The sequence below is a fragment of the Lepidochelys kempii genome, chromosome 2, assembly GCF_965140265.1.
Source record: "Lepidochelys kempii isolate rLepKem1 chromosome 2, rLepKem1.hap2, whole genome shotgun sequence".
Lineage (NCBI taxonomy): Eukaryota > Metazoa > Chordata > Testudines > Cheloniidae > Lepidochelys > Lepidochelys kempii.
The window spans coordinates 228075486-228099611 of record NC_133257.1 but is presented as its reverse complement, the minus strand read 5'-3'; the positions used below and the strand labels follow the sequence as shown (position 1 = coordinate 228099611).

The 24126-nt window shown below is 43.4% G+C and overlaps 1 protein-coding gene across 6 annotated transcripts in view; it reads left to right on the top strand.

The window, feature by feature from the left end:
- The window catches only part of RUNDC3B (RUN domain containing 3B), a 147339-nt gene that overhangs the window by 35917 nt on the left and 87296 nt on the right, over nucleotides 1–24126 (top strand). For all 6 annotated transcript variants that reach the window (XR_012157565.1, XR_012157564.1, XR_012157566.1 and 3 more), the window contains exon 3: nucleotides 12195–12328. Coding sequence is in view for 3 of the 6 variants with exons in the window: in XM_073334081.1 (XP_073190182.1) it covers nucleotides 12195–12328 (134 nt within the window). In the remaining 3 variants the exon portion in view is untranslated. The remainder of the gene's footprint in view (nucleotides 1–12194; nucleotides 12329–24126) is intronic.

Sequence of the window (24126 nt, the reverse complement as noted above, 5' to 3'; positions counted from 1 at the left end):
CGAATATGACTTAAAAAGTAAGATTGCCCAAGTTTTCAATGCTCAGTAAATAGTGTCATAACAGAATAAGGCAAAAACTTGCACTTAACAGAATTAAGCTTGGAAGGATTAGACTTTTATTGGTAAGTGTCAATAATGTTAGATTTCACCATATATATGCAAACTGACAAAAAAAATTCCATCATAATAAAAATGTATAGATAAAGTAAGAAAAATGCTGCTTGAGGATTTACTAGAGTCTAATTTAAGGGTATTTGTATTGTATATTTTGACATAGGATATTGGAAATTTGTGTGTTAAGAGTTGTGCAGCTTTAACTTTTTGAATCTCAACACCTATTATCATTAAGCAATTGTCTGACCCTCTCCCCCCCCATAATTTCCTGCAGTTTTAAAATGTAAACTGAAAAAAATGCTTAAGCATATATATAGAAGCTATCAAAATTATATATAAAAAGATTGCTAAGTTTTCACGTGATGTATTGCAGAATAGGAAATTGCTAATGGTGCAGTAAAAGTTTATTATATACTAGAGATCACTGTACATGGTTGTTTTACTTTAAAACTTGAGAGAAATAAAATCAAGATTTGACTTGTCATAAAACATTTTATTATCTCTTTGGAGGAAATAGGTTATGAAATATAGGGCTTGAAAGAGTGCATTTTATTGATGGAAATGACTAATATTCTTTGAATGCCATACCTTTTGTGTGGTTGAAAAAAGTAGTCTGTCGTGATTATAATGGGTGATATAAGTGTTCCATTGCAGGCAGAATGTTGCTGGGCTGATACCTGTTGTTGTGCTTTGTATTCAGAGAAAAATATGGGGCATTTTTAGTAGTCCCCTATAACTTTGTGGTTTAGAACTAGAATGAAAAGTAACTTTTCATAAAGAATGGTTAAATTTTAAAATGTCATACTGTCACTTTTGTTAATGGAGAAAGTATGGGGGGTTTTTGGTTTTTTCTCCCAGTCTTAAGCAGCATGCTTCCTCATACTTTTTTTAATAGCTTAATTGCCAGTTTGTGACCCCTGGGTAAAGCCCTAGTAAACAGGTTTGCATAGGGGCTCTGAAGGGATCAAATGGTGGAGACTTCCATCCTTATTCTTTCTCTGAATGCCAGTTCAGGAATGTGACTCCCACTATTTTAGTCACATGGGGTTCTTTCCATGTCTTAGGGGATGTCATCATGATTAAAGACAAACAAAATAATCACACTTATGAACTGATTATTTTCTTTAAAGAAAAAACCAAAATACGAACAACAATGTTTTGTACTTACAATCTCTTTTGCATATCTCTGTGGAGAGCTTTCAGCAGATTACTCCTTTGACAGCGTTGGCTCTCCTTTTGGGGGAGAGGTGGGGTGGAAACTCATCTCGAGGTAAGTTAAGACCAAAGTATATTCTTTCCAAAGTCAGTATTGAGTAGGGTGACCAGATAGCAAGTGTGAAAAATCAGGACGGGAGTGGGGTGGTGCCTATATAAGAGACAGCCCCAAATATTGGGACATCTGATCACCCTAGTAGTGAGTCTTGTCTCAGTATATCCTAAATTCTTTTAGTTATCTATAGATGGGGACAGGATTTTTTTTTTTTTTTTAAAGGCTGGTGAATCCTATTTGGTTTAAAAACTGTTTATAAATGGGGAGAGGTAAGTAATCTTAACTACATCCTGTGAAACACAAGAGGTTTTTAACTCCGTTACCTAAAAGAAGCTATTCAAGGTAAGGTCTTGAGAGAAACAAATCAATGACTATTAAGGATCTTAAGTTCCAATTAAATCCCACTATTTCTGTTTACCAAGATTAACCCATGAATCCTCACAAGCAATATATTATCTAAACAATCTGGTGTTTAACAAGAGAAGCTGTTAATACTTTAAATTATAATAGTATTTCAATATCCCATTGAAATTATTACAGGAACGATTTAAATGTAATCCCTTGGCTGAGCTTTTGCAAACTCCCCCTCACCAATGATGATGTATTCCAGAGGTAGTGCTGGGCTGTAATGGAGCTTCCTTTTGATGCTGTGTTATGACTACGTTTTTTTTTTTTTTAAGCTGCCGTGTTGCTGCTGCTGTTGCATTTAGAGATGAGACTGAGGGCTGGTCTACACTACTGCTTAAACAACGAGGAGTTGTTGTGGCACCTTAGAGACTAATAAATTTATTTGGGCATAAGTTTTCGTGGGCTATAACCCACTTCATCAGTTGCATGGAGTGAGAAATACAGTAGGCAGGTATAAATATACAGCACATGAAAAGATGGGAGTTGCCTTACCAAGTTGGGGAGCCAGTGCTAACTAGGCCAATTCAATCAGGGTGAATGTGGCCCATTCCCAACAGTTGACAAGAAGGTGTGAGTATCAACAGAGGGAAAACTACTTTTCGTGGTGACCCAGCAATTCCCAGTCTGTATTCCGGCCTAATTTGATGGTGTCAAGTTTGCAAATTAATTCCAGCTCAGGAGTTTCTTGTTGAAGTGTGTTTTTTTTTTATTTTAAGTTTTTTTTTTTTTTTTGGTTGAAGAATGGCCACTTTTCAGTCTGTTGCTGAGTGTCCAGGGAGAGTAAAGTGCTCTCCTATTGGTTTTTGAGTGTTACAATTCTTGATGTCAACAATTTCCCCTCCACCATCAATCTCAGCCTGGACCAGTCCACACAAGAGATCCACTTCCTGAACACTACAGTGTAAATAAGCGATAGTCATATAAACACAACCCTATACCGGAAACCTGACCGCTGTACTTACCTACATGCCTCCACCTTTGATCCAAGACACATCACACGATCCGTTGTCTACAGCCAAGCTCCACGATACAACCACATTTGCTCCAATCCCTCAGACAGAGACACACACCAACAGGATCTCTATCAAGCGTTCTTAAAATTGCAATACCCACCTGGGAAATGAAGAAACAGACAGCCAGAAGGGTACCCAGAAGTCACCTACTACAGAACAGGCCTAGCAAAGAAAGTAACAGAACGCCACTAGCCATCGCCTTCAGCCCCGAACTAAAACCTCTCCAGCGCATCAAGGATCTACAACCTATCCTGGAGGACGATCCCTCACTCACAGACCTTGGGAGACCGGCCAATCCTCGCTTACAGACAGCCCCCTGCCCCCAACCTGAAGCAAATACTCACCAGCAACTACACCCCACACAACAGAAACCAATCCCTGCAACAAACCCTGTTGCCAGCTCTGTCTGCCTATCTATTCAAGGGACACCATCATAGGACCTAGCCACATCTGCCACACCATCAGGGGCTCGTTCACCTGCACATCTACCAATGTGATATATGCCATCATGTGCCAGCAATGCCCCTCTGCCATGTACATTGGCCAAACCAAATAGTCTCTACGCAAAAGAATAAATGGACACAAATCAGACATCAAGAATTGTAACATTCAAAAACCAGTAGGAAAACACTTAACTCTCATTGGTCACTCAATAACAGACCTAAAAGTGGCAATTCTTCAATTAACAGCAGGATACCAAGGGAGGAAAAATAACTTGTGTAGTGGTAATGAGAGTGGCCCATTTCAAACGGTTGACAAGAAGGTATGAGTAACAGTAGGGGGAAATTAGGTTTAGGTTTTGTAATGACCCAACCACTCCCAGTCTTTATTCAGGCCTAATGTGATGGTGTCCAGTTTGCAAATTAATTCCAGTTCTGCAGTTTCATGTTGGAGTCTGTTTTTGTTGTTGAAGAATTGCCACTTTTAGGTCTGTTATTGAGTGAGAGGGCGGCAGAGGGGCATTGCTGGCACATGGTGGCATACATCACATTGGTAGATGTGCATGTGAACGAGCCCCTGATGGTGTGGCTGATGTGGTTAGGTCTTATGATGGTGTCCCTTGAAAAGATATATGGACAGAGTTGGCACCGGGGTTTGTTGCAGGGTTTGGTTCCTGGGTTAGTGTTTTTGTTGTGTGGGGTGTAGTTGCTGGTGAGTATTTGCTTTAGGTTGGGGGGCTGTCTGTAAGCGAGGACTGGCCTGTCTCCCAAGGTATGGTACAGCAGCATTATCATTTATGCCAGCATAGATCATGATCCCCACTCCTGAAATGCTTTTGGGGGACCATCCTGGTGAATGTATCACTACTATCTTTCTGGTCTGTCCTTGGACTTATTAAAAAAGGCTATCTTCTGCTTCCTAGTCATACAAATCAGTGTAACATCCTCCAAAGTAATCACTGCCTAAAGAGGCTTAAAGGCAATCACTATATAGCTCTTCTTTCACTGCCACCATTCACCAGTCCATTGCTTGTCATTTGCCTGACACCCACTGCCCCTGGATACTGGACCTTGTAAAGCAACAGCACATGCTGCCTGTCTAAAATCGGGACAATCACCCAACTCTGAAAATATCCCATAATTACAACAAGGTTCATCATAATAGGGTTCCTAGACACGGGGGGGGCGGAGTGAAAAACGACCCATGATGACAGGTCTTCCAAGACAGGGAAGAAGCTCTGGGGGTGGTGTTCCAAAAGAGTGGGGAAAATTTATCGTTGCTGTCATGGAAACTGAACTTTATAAGAATGAGAGCTATTTGTTAAAATTCATATCTTTCACAGCTCCTGCATCTGAAATTCCAAGACCTTTCAGGACAGGCCCCTTATCTACATCTGGGCAGTTTGCCAATCTCCATGGAATAAAATGCAGGACAAGGGAAGAAATGTTTACAGATTTTCTCATCGTCTCTCAGAAAAGATCTGAAAGCACTGAGTACTGGAAGGATCTTTCACTGTAGGAAAAGGATAGGCAGCTGAGCAGAGACACGTGCCAACAGAACCTCACAATGACCCATAAGATCATTGACCTTTACCGGGACACTGTTGAAATGGACTCATATTCAGATACAGAATGGTCTGCTGGAGAGAGTGCTGCTATGCGTGCCTACCCAGTACAGCAAGCTCAAGCAGGACAACATCCCAGTTATGCACTAAAACGTTGGCCAACACTAGTTACTGGAACAACAGCACTTCTCTGGACATGCTTGTAACCAGAAGCCATTCCCTTCCCAAAGGCTACACCTTCCCAGGACACACCCAAGAATCGCCATACTGGGTCAGACCAGTGGTTCATCTAGCCCAGTATCCTGTTTTCAGACGGGGCCAGTGCCAGATGCTTCAGAGGGAATGAACAGAACAAGGCAATTTATCAAATGATCTATCCCTGTGTCCTCCAGTCCCAGGTTCTGATAGTCAGGGGGTTGCATCCCTGACCATGTGGGCTAATAACCACTGATGGACCTTGTGACCCAGTGTGCCTAGGGCTGCCCTCACTGGAAATGCCGAGGTCCAGACAGGCTGCAAAAGGGAGAGCAGATATTCCCTAGACTGGTGGGTAACACTGAAATTAATCTCCCCAACCAGTCACAAACTGTGCTTCTGATCCCCGCACTGGTTATCAAGAAGCAAAAAAGGTTGCGGGAGGGTGGGAAGAGAAATCACACTGCCCCCTTACTGCATTCCAGTTTTCTGGCTCCCAATAACACCTAGGTCCAGTACAGTGAGAAGTTACTTAAACTCTGTTCACATACACAAAATGTTCTTCTGACCCCAAAGGGTCAACCATGTTACCAGGTCCGTATATGTTTGGATCTTACCCAAAATACCATTCTGTCAGCCAATCCTTTAGTGCCTAAAACTAAAGGTTTATTATAAAGAAAAAACAAGAAGAGAGATGTTAAATAGCAAAGCAATCACATACATACAAAGACTTAGAAGTCCATATATCAGGTTCTTAGCAGTATTGGTAAATATGCTGGCTTGAAAGTCCCTCTGGAACACATCCACAGCTTGGATGGGTCATTCAGTCCTTTGTTCAGAGCTTCTTTTGTAGAAAAGTTACTCCAGAGGCAAGAAGCAGGACTGAAGACAAAATGGAGATGATGCAGCTGTCTTTTGTAGTCTTTTGCCATACAGCTTGTATTTCCAAACCCAATCTGCACAGTCCATGACCTGGAAGCCTTAGAGTTCTGTCCATAGGTATGCCCCTGCATGCCTTGCTGAGTCATAAGGTGTAGCCCTTGCTTTTTCTCAATGGGTCAGTTGTATCGCTGATATCTCTTGATGAGTCATCAGGCAGCCTATGCAATGCTGAAGCCAATCTATTGGGGGTGTCAGCCAGATGTACAGCACAAGTTTGGAACTACAGACATATGTATAACTTTACAATACAAAGGTGATACAAACCCATAAACAAGATTATCATACTTGGCAAATTATAACATGCTGTATAAGGCAAAAATATCTGGCACAACTCATTACAATATTGGTATTCATAATATCCTAAAGTGTCCCCCAGCTTCTATACAGCATCACAGACCTATCCTCCATGGACTTATCCAATACTTTTTTTTGAACCCACTTACACTTTTGGTTGTCACAACATCCCCTGGCAAGCTCCACATGCTGACCATGCATTGTGTGAAGATGTACTTCCTTCTGTTTGTTTTAAACCTGTTCCCTATTAATTTCCTTGGGTGACCCATAGTTCTTATGTGATGGGGTAAATAACACTTTTTCTCCACACCTTTCATAATTTTATAGACCTCTATCATGTCCCCCGCCTTTAGTAGTCTCTTCATATGGAAGCTGTTCCATACCCCTAATCATTTTTGTTGCCCTTCTCTGTATCTTTTTCCAATACTAATAATCTTTTTTGAGATGGGGCAACTAGAACTGCATGCAGTATTCAAGGTGTGGGCATCCCAGGGACTTTTATAGCTGCATTAAGACATTTTCTGTCTTATCTATCCCTTTCCTCATGGTTCCCAACATTCTCTTAGATTTTTCAGCACCCACTCGCCACACTCCTTCCTGTCCAGGGATTGGAGCGGCCGGGGCCCTGGCACCCCGCTACTCCGGCCCACTGTGAAGCAACATGCGTTGCTGCTGCTGTGTGCCTTTGCTTGCTAGCCCCCGGGAGCAGCATGTGATGCAACGCCCCTTTCTCCCAGCCTCCCTCTCTGCACCATCCCTTCTCTTCGAGACCCCGCCCCCACCCTGCACTTAGTCCCCACCCTCACACTGCCTCTTCCCTGCAAGACCTTGCCCCCACCCCGGTTGCTAGCCCTTGTGAGATGGCTTGCTGCTGCCAGTGCAAACACAGATACAGGTAAAAGATGGCTAGTGGATCCCGGTTCAGATTGTGGGTTGATCATTTTTGTATCCGCGCAGGGCTCTACCCATCCTTTCTGTACAAGATCCTCCTTTTCTAAAAGGCTCCTCCATTTCTGATAAACCTAGATCCCTCCTCTGAACACCATTGTCTCATCCACACATTGAGACCTTGAAGTTCTTCCTATCTAATGGGCCCTTTATGTGGAACTGGAAGCATTTCAGAGAATGCTACCATGGAGGTCCTGGACTTTAATCTCTTATCTAGCAGTCTAAAATTGGACCCCAGGACCTGTCTCCTACCTTTTCCCTGTGTCAGTACTATCTACTTGTACCATGACTACCAGCTCCTCCCCAGCACTGCACATAAGTCTGTCTGGATGTCTCGAGAGGGCCACAAACTTCAAACCCAGCAGGCAGTTAACCGTGTGGTTCTCCTGGTCATCACCAACACAACCATCTATATTTCTAATAATCGACTCCCCCGCTACTATTACCGGTCTCTTCCTAATAACAGGGGTCACTTGCCCTGGAGGGGTATCCTAAGTGTGAGAGGATACCATGACATCATCTGGAAGGAGGGTCCCAACTATAGGATCATTTCTCTCCACTCCAGCTTGATGATTCATTCTCTGAGATTTTTATCCTCCTCAGCAGCACAGAGGTTCTTAGATGGTGGGAGGGACGGCTTTACTGTGTCCTGGACAGTCTTGTCTGTTTACCTCTCGGTCTCCTTTAGCTCCTCCAATTCAGCTCCTGTGGTCTGAAGAGCTTGTACTCCATCTCTGAGGGCCACGATCTGCTTGCATTGAGTGCACACACATGCCACCAGCCCGCAAGGCAGGTAATCATACGTGCTGCATTCAGTGTAATAAAGTAGATAGCCCCCACTCTGCCGATCGACTTCTGCCTGCATTATTTTACTCTTGAAGGGGTTTATTTTTGTTCGGTGTTTGTGTGAGGTTTGTTGTTGTGTGTGTTTAGTTTTTGTGGGTGATGGTGGTGGGAGAGTTATTGGCCTAACAGTTTAGAGAATTTTCATTAGGTGGGTCTGGCTCCCATGCTCTCCTGTTTGCTGCTTCTGTTCTCTAGCTTCTCTGGTTGCTTATGAGCTGGCTTTTAAAATCCCTGTTGCCCCCTTTTCAAGGGATCCTAAAGGGATTAGGGTTTAAAGGATAGTAGTAGTAGGCTAATTAGGAAGCTCTCAGCCTTGCCTACCAGGCTGCTAGGCTCAGCACACAATGCCCCAAACAGACCATGCTATAAACTTCAACCAAGCAGGCGCACAGCAAGCAAGCAAGTTCACAACTACAAACCAATTAACAGACAACACACTCACCCTAAGGGTTACATAGTTATTTCTCCTTCACCTAGAGAACTCCGTGGCAAGACTCCCCTGTTTGCTGCTCCTGTTTGTTAGCTGAGCACAGGGCACCAAGAACAGCAAGTTTTAGGAGGCCTATTTTGAACCCTTCAGCCCACCCCAAGCCATTCCCCCATGGCATTCCAAAAGCCCAGTGGCCAGCCATCAATGCCATGCAGCACTCCTCACCCACCACAGGGTCCTGTGGCCAGTCCGCAAGGCAAAGTGACAAAGAAGACAGCACATCTACACGTGACTGTGAACATTGCTTCTGCAATGTGTATGTGCACTTGGCGATTGGACTCTTAATTAAGATTGTGCTCCGCTCTTCTTGAGCTTCTGTTGTTTTTTATGTTAGCAAAATTGCACACTTCTATTGACTTAGTTTTAGAAATTGCACTATTTCTGAAATAATCTTTTTGTTCAAAGGTGACTACAGTTTCATGAAAGCACTTCCCATACATAAAGTATGTTAAAAGAAAAGGAGTACTAGTGGCACCTTAGAGACTAACCAATTTATTTGAGCATAAGCTTTCGTGAGCTACAGCTCACTTCATCGGATGCATTTAGTGGAAAATACAGTGAGGAGATTTATGTACACACAGAACATGAAAAAATGGGTGTTATACACACTGTAAGGAGAGTGATCACTGCTGGTAATAGCTCATCCACACTTTGCTATACTAATCGTCTTTGAGGATGTTGCAGGATGGGCCAAATAGCCATAAATTATATGTAAATTGTTTGGGGTTTTTTGCAGATGCAGACACCATGACAGTAATGTCAGTTAGTAATTCTAGGGCATCAAAATAATTTGTATTTGTCAATTGTAAGTAAAAGACGTAACTTCTCTATTTGAAAAGTGAAGCCTAAAGTGCAGCTTTTTGATTGTGAAAGCTTGCTTGATCAGTTTCAATTGTCTTGGTAATTTATTTAAACTATAATACAGAAAAAAGTCACAATAACTATTCAGCATTTCCTAAACATATGAAAGTTAGGTTACAAACACTTGGTAACTAATAACCTGCATTCCTGTTATAATTCTGGATTTTCATTTAAATTATGTTAGAGAACACCAAACAGGCCCCCCACCCCCAAAAATAGAATTTTTAAATTGCTCAGACTTTCACACATGAAAATCATACAGTTTTGCTAATCCATTGTCCTGAACCTGGCTGGGTACTTTGGGTAGAGCTTGGTTCTGATTGTCCTGATGTTGTATTGACTGGTTGGTAAATATTTTATTTGCTCACAAAGTCTTTTATTTAGTTATTTTTTTAAATGGGGAAAATCGGAGAATGGAAGTAAACTTTGACAGTCAGGAAAAAAAATCTAAAAATAACAATAGGGAATCTTTTGACATTTTGGAAGGTATTTTAGACACAATTCTAGCAAATCCTAAAGGAAGGGAGAATGAGCGAATGAAACAGGCTGGCTAAGATTATTTTTCATAGGCAAAGTTTTTTTTCCCTAAGCTCTGTTCTGGTATGGTGGAATGAAGCCCACCTGGATTCTTTTATAATCTCCCACAAACTTCTTGACTGCCATAATCTATCGGCCTGGATTAAAAATAGATTCTTTCCACTTTCATTGGGTAGCTATTTCAGTCTGTCATGAGCCAGTGAAATCTCCTGGAATCCACTGTGCATCTTGTATTTATATATTTCCTCTTTGGGGAAACAGTTAGCTTCTTTGGGGATAAAAATCCTCACTGGTTCTTTTAAATAATGGAAGAAACTGAAAATCTGAAAGTTTCTGCTGCATTGGAAATCCTTATGATTGCTATACCGCTGAATGGAAGGAATGAGATACTATACTTGGTTCTCCCTATTTATTTATTTATTTATTTTTAATAAGTCTTTCTTCAGATTTTCAACTTCCTGTATGAATTCATGTGGCAAGGTCAGGAGGTGAAGTGGCAAGTCAAATAGCAAATGCGCTCTGGAAATCAGGCTTGAATTTTCTAGACCTGGGCAGATCCTCAGCTGATGTAAATGGTCAGTTGCATTTGTAGGTATGATGGTTTCATTTTGCCACCTGATTTCACTCACTCTGGCATTTTAGGCATATGAGGTGGGAAGAACACGTAAGACTGATATTTGTGGTTTTAACTTTTTAAAGAGATTATATTTTAAAAGAAAAAGAGAAGCAAAGATCTTTTATTTCTTAAGTTTTAATTTCTAGGTTTTTTATTTTTTATCTAGATTTGAGCTTTGTATGGAGAAACTGCATATCTATCCTTATGATTAGTAATCAGATGGCACATTACACATAGTTTAAAAAAAATTCTTTGCATGCAAAGTGTGTGTGTCAGTCACACTAAGGCTGTAGAGCAAACAGCCAGTTGGCATTTTGCTCATGCGGTAGAGGCTCATGCACTAAACTCCAGAGATGCCGACTTCGATCCTGCCCGCCCGCTGACGACCAGGGTCTGTCAGTGTTACACAAGCACTATTCAGTCTTGGAAGAAATGCTGTGTGTGTTTGTTTTGGGGGAGCTATTGCAAACAGCAGGAGAGTTTGCCCTTTGCCTTAATCAGACTAATCAATTGGACGAACCATGCAAGGGTGTTTTTTTGGCTCAGATTTCTGAAAGAGGGAATTTGCTACATGCTGTTTTATCACCAGTATTCAAGGACTGGTGTGTTTATATACTGCAAGTAAAACAAGTTGCAATAAGAAAATACTTAAACTTCACATCAGTGATTGCTCCTCCAATGGAAAACCAACTGTCAGGGCCCCAAAATCTGCTATTGGTTGGCATAGGACTGGGGTTCCCAAGTTTTTGCCAGCACGACCCCATTTTAATGAAGACTTTCCTGCTGGGACCTCAGACACATACAAGTTGCCATTTTGAAGAGCAACATGGCATCCTTTGCACAGCATGACCTTGCACGCACTGTACGTGAGAGGTCACGCTGCATAGAGGATGCCATTTTTCTCTACAAAATGGCTTCCTACACACAGTGTAGGACCCTGTACATATGGTGCATGTGAGGTTATGCTGTTATGCTGCTTGATGCCTGTATCCTCCAGGCATCATGATCTCTCACTCACTGTATGTGCAAGGTCACGGTGTACATAGCAAAATGGTGTCCTTTGCATAGTACGGATCATTGCAATCCCATCTGGTGATGGGGGTCACTACCCACAGTTTGGGAACTGCTGGCATAGGAGCAATGGTTTTCTAGAACAAATGGAAATAAATTTAAAATTGCTGTAAAGCATAGCTTTACTGTACAGGTTCTCGCTCTGTCTTTGCTTCTTTTTATTCATGAAGTGTATATGGCCGTGTCTAGTAAAAAACCATTGTTGCTACCTGCACTTGAATTTTTAGCTCTCTTTGGACCCTGCCTTTGAGTTTGTGAAGTACACTGGGACCCTACTTACAGTTTAGAGGTCTGGGCGCTATTGCAATATGGTAGTTTTAAAAAAAAAAAAGACAAAACTAAATCTTTATCTATGCACTGGTTTCAAAGCAAGGTAAGCTGCACCAGTGCAAGTCACTTTTTGTGCAAGTGCAACACATCTACACTAGGGGCTTGTATTGGTGCAGTTCTCTGGTGCAGCTGTACCAGTGCACTAACAGTGGTAACAGAGCTTGAGATGTATCTAAAATGTTGGGAATGTGTCCTTGTTTCTAACAATCCATATTCTTTACCTATATTTTTGTGTCTTCTGCCTTCTGATTAAGGTCAGATCACCTGGTTTGGCTATGAAAGCCCTCGTAGCTTCTGGGACTATATCCGAGTAGCTTGCCGTAAGGTTTCACACAATTGCATCTGCAGCATTGAGAATATGGAGAATGTCAGTTCTTCTAGAGCAAAGGTAAGAAATAAAATGTCAAGGTGGCTGCAAATTACCATTTATTGTATGTACATGTTAATCTTTATTTTTGTTCCCAACAGGAAAATATAACTGACTAAGTTTATCCTGTAAAATCCTTCAAAGTTTTGTTTTTTTTGTTTTGTAACTATCTAGTTATTACAAATCCTTGCCATGTAAATAGCAGAAACAGAATGATGATCATTACAATAGTGAGCTTTTCTTTTTTGTTTAGAGAAAAATAATGTAGGAATATAAATCTCATCAAATCTTTCTATTTAACAGAGTGTTTATCATATAACAGGTTGAGCCTGTTCACACCATCCAAAACGTATTGTTTCTGGTGGTTTTTATTGAGTGAAACTACTGACTCTACTCATATTTATCAAATCAGGCATGTCTATCAAATATTAATATTTTTTAGAAAAAGACGTGTGCTGTTTTTTTCCTGCAGGTTAATGTACTTTTGTCTGAGTCCTGAATATATGGTACCCAAATATCAAAGTATCTTTGTCCTCTTTTTAATTTTTCAATAACATCCTCCCATTTATTTTGGAACCGTTCTTCTCAATCTGGGCTATTTTTCTTTTAAAAGTGAAAGGCTATCAGTTATCTAGTGGCTACTAGCAGATGAGAGATTAATTCTTCATTTCTTTGTGACAGTTTCCTCTAGGAAGTCCCAGGAGGATTACCAGAGGTATTAAATACACCATAATAATTTTTGGGAAGTTTGGTTATGAAGTGAATCCCAATATTCTCTGGACTTGTCCACTCTGTGCATAAAAATCTCTTCTTTTCAATTTTTATATATAAATAAAATAATTTTTAACCTGATTGGCATACGATTGAAACAATATTTTAAAGAAATTTTCTGTTATCATGCTACACGCTGAGGTTGCAGGTCCTGTTTCGCAGATCAAAACACATTTCTTTGGGGGTAATTTGTCTGTACAAATCCTTCTTCCTCTGTCATATGGGGACATTTCTTTGTTGGGAAAGTTGTCTGCAAAGTTTGATAATGTTTTCTTCCCAATTGACCAGAAGCCAACATTTCTATTAAAGTCAATTTCTGTATAAAAACCACTTTTCTAGAAAGTGGAGAAAATAATATCTAACTTGAAAGTTCCTTAGGAGAGTGGGCCACTGTGTTATCTCTCTGCCACAGCAAGAGTGAGCTTTGTTGGAGATTAGATACTGTGTGTCAGCTCCCAGCCACCCCAGGGTGTCTTCTGAACCAGCAAACTTCTTGAGACTCTACCAGTCTTAGCCTTGCGGGTAACAATCAATGAACTCCAGCCCCCAAGCACCTCAGAGTTGTCTCTCTACAATGTACAGACCCTATCACTTTGCATTCACTGAAGATATTTGCTGCTGTTTTAAAGAGTTAGGGCATTACAGCTTAGTAACTTAATTGCGGTAATGAACCCTTCCCTTCAAGCACAACTGACTTGGTTTGAAGGAAAAATAGAACAAGTTTCTTAACAAAAAGATATAGGATAAGTCAGGGGTAGGCACCTATGGCACGCATGCCAAAGGTGGCACGTGAGCTGATTTTCAGTGGCACTCACACTGCTCGGGTCCTGGCCACTGGTCCGGGGGGCTCTGCATTTTAATTTAATTTGAAATGAAGCTTCTTAAACATTTAAGAAACCTTATTTACTTTACATACAATAATAGTTTAGTTATATATTATAGACTTATAGAAAGAGACCTTCTAAAAATGTTAATGTATTACTGGCACGCGAAACCTTAAATTTGAGTGAACAAATGAAGACTCGGCACACCACTTCTGAAAAGTTGCCGACCCCTGCAGTATAGGGTGGTGTTTATGTGACCATCACTTATTTGCACTGTAGTGTCCAGGAAGTGGACCTCTTGTGTGGACTGGTCTAGGCTGAGATTGATGGTGGGGTGGAAATTGTTGAAATCCAGATGGAATTCAAGGGCTTTCTTCCTGTGGGTCCATATGATGAAGATGTCATCAATGTAGCATAAGTAGAGGAAGGGTGCTAGGGGACTGAGGAAGCGTTGTTCTTCTTCGAGTAGTGTCCCTATGGGTGCTCTACTTTAGGTGTCTGTGTGCCCCTGCACCTCTAATGGGAGATTTTTGGCAGCAGTGTCCTGTTGAGCCCGTGCATGTGCTCTTCCTCCCTCATGGTCTGCCTGGAGGCTATTTAGCACTCACTCCATGGGCGAACCCCCCTCACTTCCTTCTCTACTGCCTTTGGCCTCTGACCAGTTGTCCCTTCCTTATTTGTGTCATTAGCATAAGTAGTAGTTGTTTTGTTACCTTTGTTCTCCCTAAAAGTATTCAGGCTAGTTTTGTTTTATTTTATTTTATTCCTTTGGTTTAAAAAGAAAAGAGAAAAAGGAAAAGAACTTCTTTCCTTCCCTGTCTGGGGGCATTCCACCCCCCCCCCGGCATCTAGTAGACTCATAATTATTTTCTTTTTCAATTACCAAAAAAAAAAAAAAAAGAAAAGAAAGATGCTGTTCTTCTACATATTCCTCCCTGCTAGAGGATGACAACCCCCTGCCCAGGGGCTTGCCTGGCTCTCTCTGCTCCAAGCGGTGCCTCTCCTGCCAGGAGTCAGTTCCTGTAATGGCCAGACACTCGCTGTGCCTGGGAGACCCTCACAGAAGTGCTTTACCTGCCACACTGAAAACTGCAGGCTCACAGGAGCTGGGAGCAGAAGTAAAAATTCCTCCCTATAAACACTTCAGTCTGCAGGGGACTCCGGTGGGTGTTGACCCCAGATCATCCCCGGAGCCTTCACTTCAAAAGGGGTCGAGTGGTGAAGAGGGGGAGAGAGACAGAGAGGGGGGGAAAAAGCCACCAGCAGACTCCCCCTGGAAAGGCTCTTCCAAGCAACTGGCCAGCCAGAGGGGTGTTCCCCAGTTTGGCCATCTCGGTATCGACCCCCGAGTAGCTGGCCAGCCAGTGGGACTCCCCAGAGCGGCCACCTTGGTAGGACAAAAAGAAAAGGAGGACTTGTGGCACCTTAGAGACTAACCAATTTATTTGAGCATAAGCTTTCGTGAGCTACAGCTCACTTCATACATCCGATGAAGTGAGCTGTAGCTCACGAAAGCTTATGCTCAAATAAATTGGTTAGTCTCTAAGGTGCCACAAGTCCTCCTTTTTCTTTTTGCAAATACAGACTAACACGGCTGTTACTCTGAAACTTGGTAGGACAATACCAGCAGAGGAACCTCCTGCTGTGAGCTCAGCTGCCAGTTAGGCACCGGGGCTTCCTGCTGTGAGCTCAGCTGCAGCACTGTTCCACAGGGAAGCTCTGGAAGCTGAAACCTGAGAAGGGGCTTCCTGCTGTGAGCTCTGCCCTGCTCTGAGCTCTGCTCTTTTCATGGACAAGGGGCTTCTGTAAGCTCTGTGCTGCTCTGAGCTCTACTCTGGGCAACTAGTGCACCGAGAGGGGACAGTTACTGTTCCATCTCTAAAAGAGCGACACAGAGAAGTCCTGCTGTCAGCTCTGCTTCGGCACCCACACACCAGAGGCTTCCACCTTCCTGCTCTGAGGCAATGGTACCATCCCCTAAGGAGAGGGGACAGTTACCATACCATCTCTAAAAAAGCGGCATAGAGAAACCCTTTGGTGCCAGATGCAACAAAACTCCTATCTAGGAAGTGTTCTGCACCTTCCCAACCATTGATACTGACTACAGACACTCCTCTGGGGTTCTGGATGAGCCCATGGTAACACAGGTGCTTTGATACTCTGGAGGCCTGTGGCCTCAGTACCCAGGGAGAGATAATTACCATACCGACTTTAAAAAGTGGCACCAACAAACTTTTTGTACTGGGCAAAACTTTCATTTAGGGAGTGCTCTGCCCAACTATCGGTACTGACAATGTACCACGGACCCTTCTCTGAGGTACCAAATGAACCCATGATACCACATGAGCTCTGACACCCTGGAGACTTGATGATTGGGGAAGAACCACAATCCCCATTACTTGGTACCAGGACCCCGGTATCTGAGCACATCCCGGCACCCAGAATCGCTCTTAGCACTGGGCTGTATACTGCCAATACCCCAGTCAGCGGCACCCTTACCCACTGACGAATATGACGCTGGCCAGGAGGAGATCATTCCCTCCCACCACACTACAAGGGTCATCCCCAATTCCATCACGCCAACTGCCTGTGCCTGGCTTCCTGCCTCTCCCTCCCAAGGCCATATTGTAACTCTTTGTGTATATACACACATGGCTCCACCGTCTCCGGTGTCTCTCAGGGAGAGTCCACCAGATGGTTTGCTACAGCCTGGCACCTGAGCCAGGGCAGGAAAGCACCTGAGCCAGGACAGGAGAAAGCTTTTTCAGAACAGGAAAGAAGGGGGAAGGAAAAAAAAAACCTGAAGAGGAAGCTACCTCTTCAGCACACTTCTCATCTCTCCTAGATGAGACTGTGCTGCCCACACCTCATCACTAGGTGAAGATTTAAGAACTTTCTGAATCTTACCAAGAGGGTGGCAGACGAGCTGCAGATTCCTTTACAGGAGGTGGCAGATACACATCACAAGTTGGTGGAAATTCTGCATACTACCTTCTCACCTAGAACTATCCTCCCAATTAATGAGCTGATTCTAGATCCTACCAAAACCATCTGGCAGAGCCAGCCTCCATCACACCAACCAGCAACAATGTAAACAAAAAGAACCCTACATCTCTACCCAAAGAGGCAGACTTTGTTTTCAACATCCGCAACCCAACTCCATCATAGTGGATGTGGTTAATGCATAAAGCAAGCAACATAATGCCAAGTCAACTCCATATGATCAGGCTTCTCAAGATGGCGTATTCATCAACAACATTACTGTTTAGAGTCATAAATTACCAAACTGTCATGGCCAAAACAATTGTGTTAATCTTGGGAAACCCAGGATGTTTCTGAAACATTACTGGAAACACAAAAAGAACAGATTCAGATCATTCTTAGAGAAGGTCAGTTAATAGCCAGACCGGTCCTAGAGACACCACTGGATGTAGCTGTTACAGCTGCCCGCCCAGTCTCCATGACAGTGGTACTGAGGTGGGTTGTGGTTTTTTTGTTTGTTTGTTCGCTACACCTCTCTAGATTGCCCAAAGAGCTACAGACTTCCAATTTGAAGGGCCAAACTCTTTGCGGAGAAAACAGATTTTTCTCTCCACATCCTGAAGGATTCTCGGACTGCACTACGCTCCTTAAGAATCTACACTGTGGAACAGAAGAGAAGATATACCTTTCAACCACACCACAGATCACAATCTTCTCAATACTCACCATCTCTGTGCTGTTATGAGCCACAGTGTAAGAGGCCCACGTCTCAAATGTGAGAACAGTCTGCACCCCAGTCCATGACCTCTCAAACTGCCTCTTATAAGCACTTTGATGAGCTGGTCGGGGGCCTGAACAATGAAATCTTACAGCATCAGCTGCCATCTATACAGCTGTCACGCCACTTAGAAGTCACCTTACCTTACTTCTCAGCAGTTAGGACCAGCTCTAGAGGAAAGACTGATTTCTAGCCCTGAACCTACAGGGTGCCTACTTCCATATCTCAATACAGCCATCGTACAGGAGATTTCCTACTGCTTCCCTTTGGGGCAGGATCATTATAGGTACAGACTGCTTCACACCGGGTATTCTCCAAGATTCACTTCATTGTAGTGGCACACAAACCCTGGTACAGTGACTGGACTTTATCAGCACCAATCTGATGTAGTACAAGTGAGAGTGCTCCTCTCACTACCCACATTCATCACCCTGGGACACACATATCCCTAATATGCTGGGGAGCTCACCTACACAACAACAAAGTTCAGGACAAATGGCCTTCCACAGAAATGACCTTCCATATCACTCTTTTGGGGCTAAGGGCTGTCAGGAGTGCCTGTGCACAAACTCTGCCTTTCATCAAAAACAACACACAAAGGTTATGATGGACTTAATGTGGCCTGTATGTTTTGTATAAACTGCCAAGGAGCTGCCGGATCTCCTTCCCTCTGCAAGGCAGCATTCAGACTTTGGAACTGATGCACCTATCATAATGTGCTCATCTCAGCTATCTGTCTACAAGGGATACAGAACAGGATAACCAACAGTCTCAGTTGGAATTTTCTCATGACAGTGAGTGTATGCTGAATTCAGAGGTGCTTCAGGATATAGCCACCCTTTGGGGAACCCAGCCTATGGATCTCTTCGCTACTTATCAGAACAAGAAAGGTCCTTGTTAGTGCTCCAGGGCCGGCTTGGGGAAACATTCACTGGCAGTTGCCCTCATCTTCCCAGCGGACAGGGCCCACTTGTATGTCTTTTCCCAGTTTCCTACCCTATCCAAGATTCTATTGAAAATTCAACAAAACAAAGCGAGTGTTACTGTGATTGCCCCTCTTGACTATGACAATTCTGGCTCCCTTACCTGACGCAGATGGCAATATGCCCTCCTGTTCCTCTGACGTCAGCCCATTCCTCCCCCGCTCTTTCAAAACAATGGCTGACCCTTCACCCCAACCCATGGGTCCTCCGCCTCCAGGCTTGGATCTTTCTTTGTTCCAAGGCTTAGAAGCAGAATGCTCTGACAAGCTGATACACATGTTGCAACACAACCACAAGTTGATCATTCCACATACCTATCTACAAAATGGAAACGACTCCAAGTTTGTACCATTCCAAAGGGACAAACCAGACCTCATCTTTCCTCCCTTTGATTTTGCACTACATTTTAAACTCTCAGTTCCCTTAAGGTACATCTCATGGTGAAAATGGCTTCCCACTTGGAGTTTGCTCAACCACTAATGCGTAGATTCTTTAAGGGCATTGGGGCTCTCTTCCCCCATGTGACACCACCCGCTCCAGCCTGGGACTTTAATCTGTTCTGGGATTGGACTAGACCTCCCTCTGAGTCTAGGGCAACTTGTTCTCTCTTACACCTATCCATGACGACAGCATTTCTAATTGCTAAGCACATAGGAGAAATAGCGGCCCTGATGGCACACCCATCATTCATAGCCTTTATCTTTAAAAAAAACAAAAACAAAACAAACACCTCTAAGGTCATATCCCAAGTTTCTCCCTACTTTTTCTGCACTTTCCATATGCATCAACAGATCCATCTCCCTGTTTTTTCCCAAAACCACATTGTGACAACTGGGAGACAGTTGTGCATATGCTAGATATTAGAAGGACATGAGCATCCTACTTGGACAGGACTAAGGACTTCCGGAAATCCCCTAAACTCTTCCTTTCATCCACAGAAAAATTCAAAAGCTGTGAAATCTCCTTAAAGACTATCCAAAAAGAGTCTCTAGTTGCATTAACCACTTAGCAAGGGCGCAACTTGCTCCCGTCCATACGCACTCCATGAGATCGGTTCCTACCTCAATTACATTCCATAGGGATACCTCTCTCTCCCCAATCTATAGAGCAATGTTTGGGGCCTCTGTCCATACTTTTGCAGAACATGCGATCACTGAAGATTTGGCCGCTGACACCATCTTTGATTCCACGGTACTCTCTGTAGTAAAAGACTCTGCACCGCAGTCCCAGCCTCCAGTGGTGGGTACTGCTCCGGAGTCACCTAAAGTGGAGCACCCATAGGGACACTACTTGATGATGATGATGATGAAGAAGAAGTTACTCACCTTGTGCAGTAACAATGGTTCTTCGAGATGTGTGTCCCTATCGGTGTTCCACAACCCGCCCTCCTCCCCTCTACTTCGGAGTTCTCTTTTGGGCTCTGTGGTAGAGAAGGAAGTGAGTGGGGTTTGCCTGTGCAGTGCTATATAGCCTCGAGGCAGACCACGAGGGAGGGAGAGCACATAGGCGGGCTCAGTGGGACACTGCTACCAAAAATTTCTGATTAGAGGTGCAGGGGCACACAGACACCTAAAGTGGAGCACCCATAGGGATACACATCTCGAAGAACCATCGTTACTGCACAAGATGAGTAACTTCCTTTTCTAAGTCAGCCATTAAAATGTTGGCATATTGTGGGACCATGCAGGTATCCAGAGCAGTGCCATTAACTGGAAGGTGTAAGTTGTCCCCAAGTCTGAAATGATTGTGGGTGAGGACAAAGTCACAAAACACAGCCACCAGATGTGCCATGGCCTCATCAGGGCTACTGTTCCTGATAGCTTGTAGTCCATCCTCATGTGGATTATTAGTGTAAAGAGCTTCTACATCCTGAAAACACCATCTTGGCCACCATGGAAGATCTCCAATGCATTGTAGTTTCCTCAAGAAGTCAGTGGTGTCTTGAAGATAGCTAGGAGTGCCGGTAGCGTACGGTCTGAGGACAGAGTCCAAATAGCCAGATAATCCTGCTGTAAGAGTGCCAATGTCTGGGCTTCCAGGATTTCCAGGTTTATGGATCTTGGGTAGCAGACAGAATACCCTTGGTCAGGGCTCTAGGGGTGTGTCTGTGTAGATTTGTTCCCGTGCTGTAGCAGGGAGTTTCTTGAGCAGATGCTGTAGTTTTTTTGGTACCCCTCAGTGGGATTGGAGGATAGTGGCCTGTAGAATGTGGTGTTGGAGAGTTGTCTGACAGCATCCTGTTCATAATCCGACCTGTTCTTGATGTCTACAGCACCTCCTTTGTCAGCCCTTTTGATTATAACGTCAGAGTTGTTTCTGAGGCTGTGGATGTCATTGTGTTCTGTGCAGCTGAGGTTATGGGCCAAGTGATGTTGTTTGTTCACGATTTCAGCCTGTGCATGTCTGTGGAAGCACTCTGTGTAGAAGTCCAGTCTGTCATTTTGACCATCACTCCTACCCAGAGTGTTAAATCAAGCAGGACCATGTGCCGATAGTGCCGGTGTGGCCTCACCAGCATTGGTTTTCCTCTTTGCTGAGCCTCTCAGCCGAGGTTCCTTTGACGCTTTCATCGGACCCAGACCTGATATCTCAGGACTGTGGTCACCTCTTCAGTCCCAACCAGGAGGCTCTTCAGTTAACAGCCTGGATGTTCCATGGTTAACGCCTCAGGAGGAGAGCTGTTTAAAGGAGGTACAAGATGTCCTCTTGAATAGTAGTAAACCTTCTATTGGGTATGCTTACCAGGCTAAATGGCAGAGATTCTCCATCTGGTCCCATTAAAAACGCTCTGTTAAAATACATTCTAGACTGTTAAATGGTGCTCCACTCACTGCTAGTTGGTTGCCTCCTCCCGGCTATTCTGGGTATTAGTTCATCAGGACAATGCCCTTTCCTGTAGTTGCACGCTATCACTCCTTTGCTCTCTCTGGTCTGCTGCCCCTCTCTCACTCCAGGAACTGCAGCGTTCTCTTCATGACTCAGCCCTCCAGCCAGGTCACTCAGTGCCCCCCCTCCCCCACCTCTGGGGTATAGTTCTTCAAAGGCACAGTGACCCAGGCAGTCTTCCAGTTCATTGTCCCACCAGTGCTCCTTCCCAGGGGGTAGGTGAACCCGGTCTCACCCTCTATTCCAGGTTCCAGCCCACGGACCCTCAAACCAGTAGTTCTGGGCTTTGCTCTCTCAGTCCTCACTGCTCCTGCCCTGGACTGCTTCCTACTCTTCTGATATACTCAGAGTATATCAGCTCCAACTTCCTGTTCCCAGGGTGTGACTGCAGCTTTTCTCAGCAGTCGCCCCTGTGTGTTGCCAGCTTCCTTGTTTTATAGGCGCTATCGCTTTGTGCCCAGCTGAACCTGCCTGCAATCAATCCCCTACTCCCTGGCTCTCCTTCCAGGGGCAGCCTATGGACTTAATAGGCCTATCTGGCCACCTTAAGCCCTTTCAGTCCACCCCATCACATGGACTATTTGTTATACCTGAAACAGCTAGGGCTTGCCATTAGTTCCATCAGGGTCCAACTAGCAGCTATTTCAGCTTTCTACCCTTAATGCATCTTCCCTTTCAATCCCTGGCTACCTGTTCATTTCTCCATCTCTCAGTGAAAGTAGCCATCTCAGTGGCAATCACCTCAGCTAAGGTGCCACAAGTACTCCTTTTCTTTTTGCGAATACAGTCTAACACGGCTGTTACTCTGAAACCTGTCAGCCAGGAGAGTGGATGAATTAGAAGCTCTAGTGTCTGACCCTCTGTATTCAGTCCTCTACAAGGATGAGGTAAACTTACCCTCTCATCTAAAATTTCTCACCAAAGTGGTCTCTCACTTCCACATCAATCAGACATTATATTTATTAACTTCTTTCCCTAAGTCTTATGCTCATAAGGATAAGAAGAGACGCCACACATTAGATTTTAGGAGAGAGTTAGCATTTTACTTGGAGAGAACTAAACCATTTAGATCCTCCCAATTGTCTGTGGCAGTTGCAGACAGTATGAAGGGCCTTCTGGTCTCTTCTTAGTTTTTAATTTTGTCATGGATCTCCTTTTGTATACATTTGTGCTATGACATGGCCAATGTAACTCCACCAAGTAGGGTAATGGCTCATTCAGCCACATCACGTGCAGCGTCTGCAGCCTTTCTAGCCTGTGTGCCTATATTCTGGTTATTTGCAGAGCTGTAACTTGGTCTGCAGTGCATGCAAGATGGCATAATGAGAGGCAAATATAATAATATAGTGATGATGCCAGATTTGGGCTGCTTGTCTTTCCATTGTTATTCTGGTAGACTCTAATCCCACAACGAGATTGAACTGCCTGTGAGTTACTTGAAGTAGAATGACATGTGAAATCACCTGTTCTATAATTATTTTTCTGCAAGATGTGTTGTATGTTGATTCCGTAACCCACCCTTCTTTCCCTCTCTTATCAGATAGACTCTGATAAAAAAAAGAACTGAGGGGGGTTGGAGATGGCTCTGCCCTTATACTATCACGCAGCAGCACAAGGCAGCAGAGAGGGCATGCACTGCCCCAACGGGTACCACTGAGGAAAAAATCTCCGACACCAGTGCACTTGGCATGCATGCACCTGAAGTGGAATGGACATGTGCAACACATCTTGCAAAACAACAGTTACAGAACATGTTAGTAAACATTTTCCCCCTGTGTAATACAAATAGTGGAGATTTAGCGCTGTTGACTTGCATAGCTGCTTTTGGGCTGGCATAAAAAGCACTAATCCGTTTAAGAAGTAGGGGCCAATATCCATATTGGACTAGATATTAAATATGTAGTTCCTCTCTAGACTAACAAAAAGCTTTCTATACACCAAGTGATAAAATAAATGTGTGTTTTTTTTATTTGGCACTACGAGTTATTCCAAGGATATATGGATATTATATCCATTATATTACCATTTGTCTATCTTTAATTAATGCAGTTTGGTCTGGGTTTATATGAACGGAGAACATGGGCTGCAGTTGGTTAGCTAGTATTTTTGCTAAAATCTTTATAACGATTCAGCAATGAAATGGACCTAATAAGAGTTGCATATATAATTTTAAAAAATAACTAACAAGATGACTTGCCACATTATCAAATCTACCAGCAATTAATTTAGTTTGGAAATAACTTGACCTGATTGTTTTAATTAGGCAACAGTTATGATTACCCCTAACAGATTGTTTGAAATTATTTCCTATCTTTTGAATTAGGATCAACTATCATATAAAAATTTCTTCTTTATTGTAGAAAGCATGCCCAGGTTTTACTACTGTTTCAGTCAATAGTCTGCTAAAGCGTGTGTGTGTGTGCGCGCGTGTGTGTATATACACACATAAGTCCTTACTCTTTTAATACAATTTTTAAACTCTTGATATGGATGTGTGAAACCAGTGATAGTTGGTGTCTGCTATAATTGCTGTCTTTGGCCTGGATCAGAGGTGGGCAAACTGCAGCCCGAGGGACCGTCCTGCCATATCTGGCC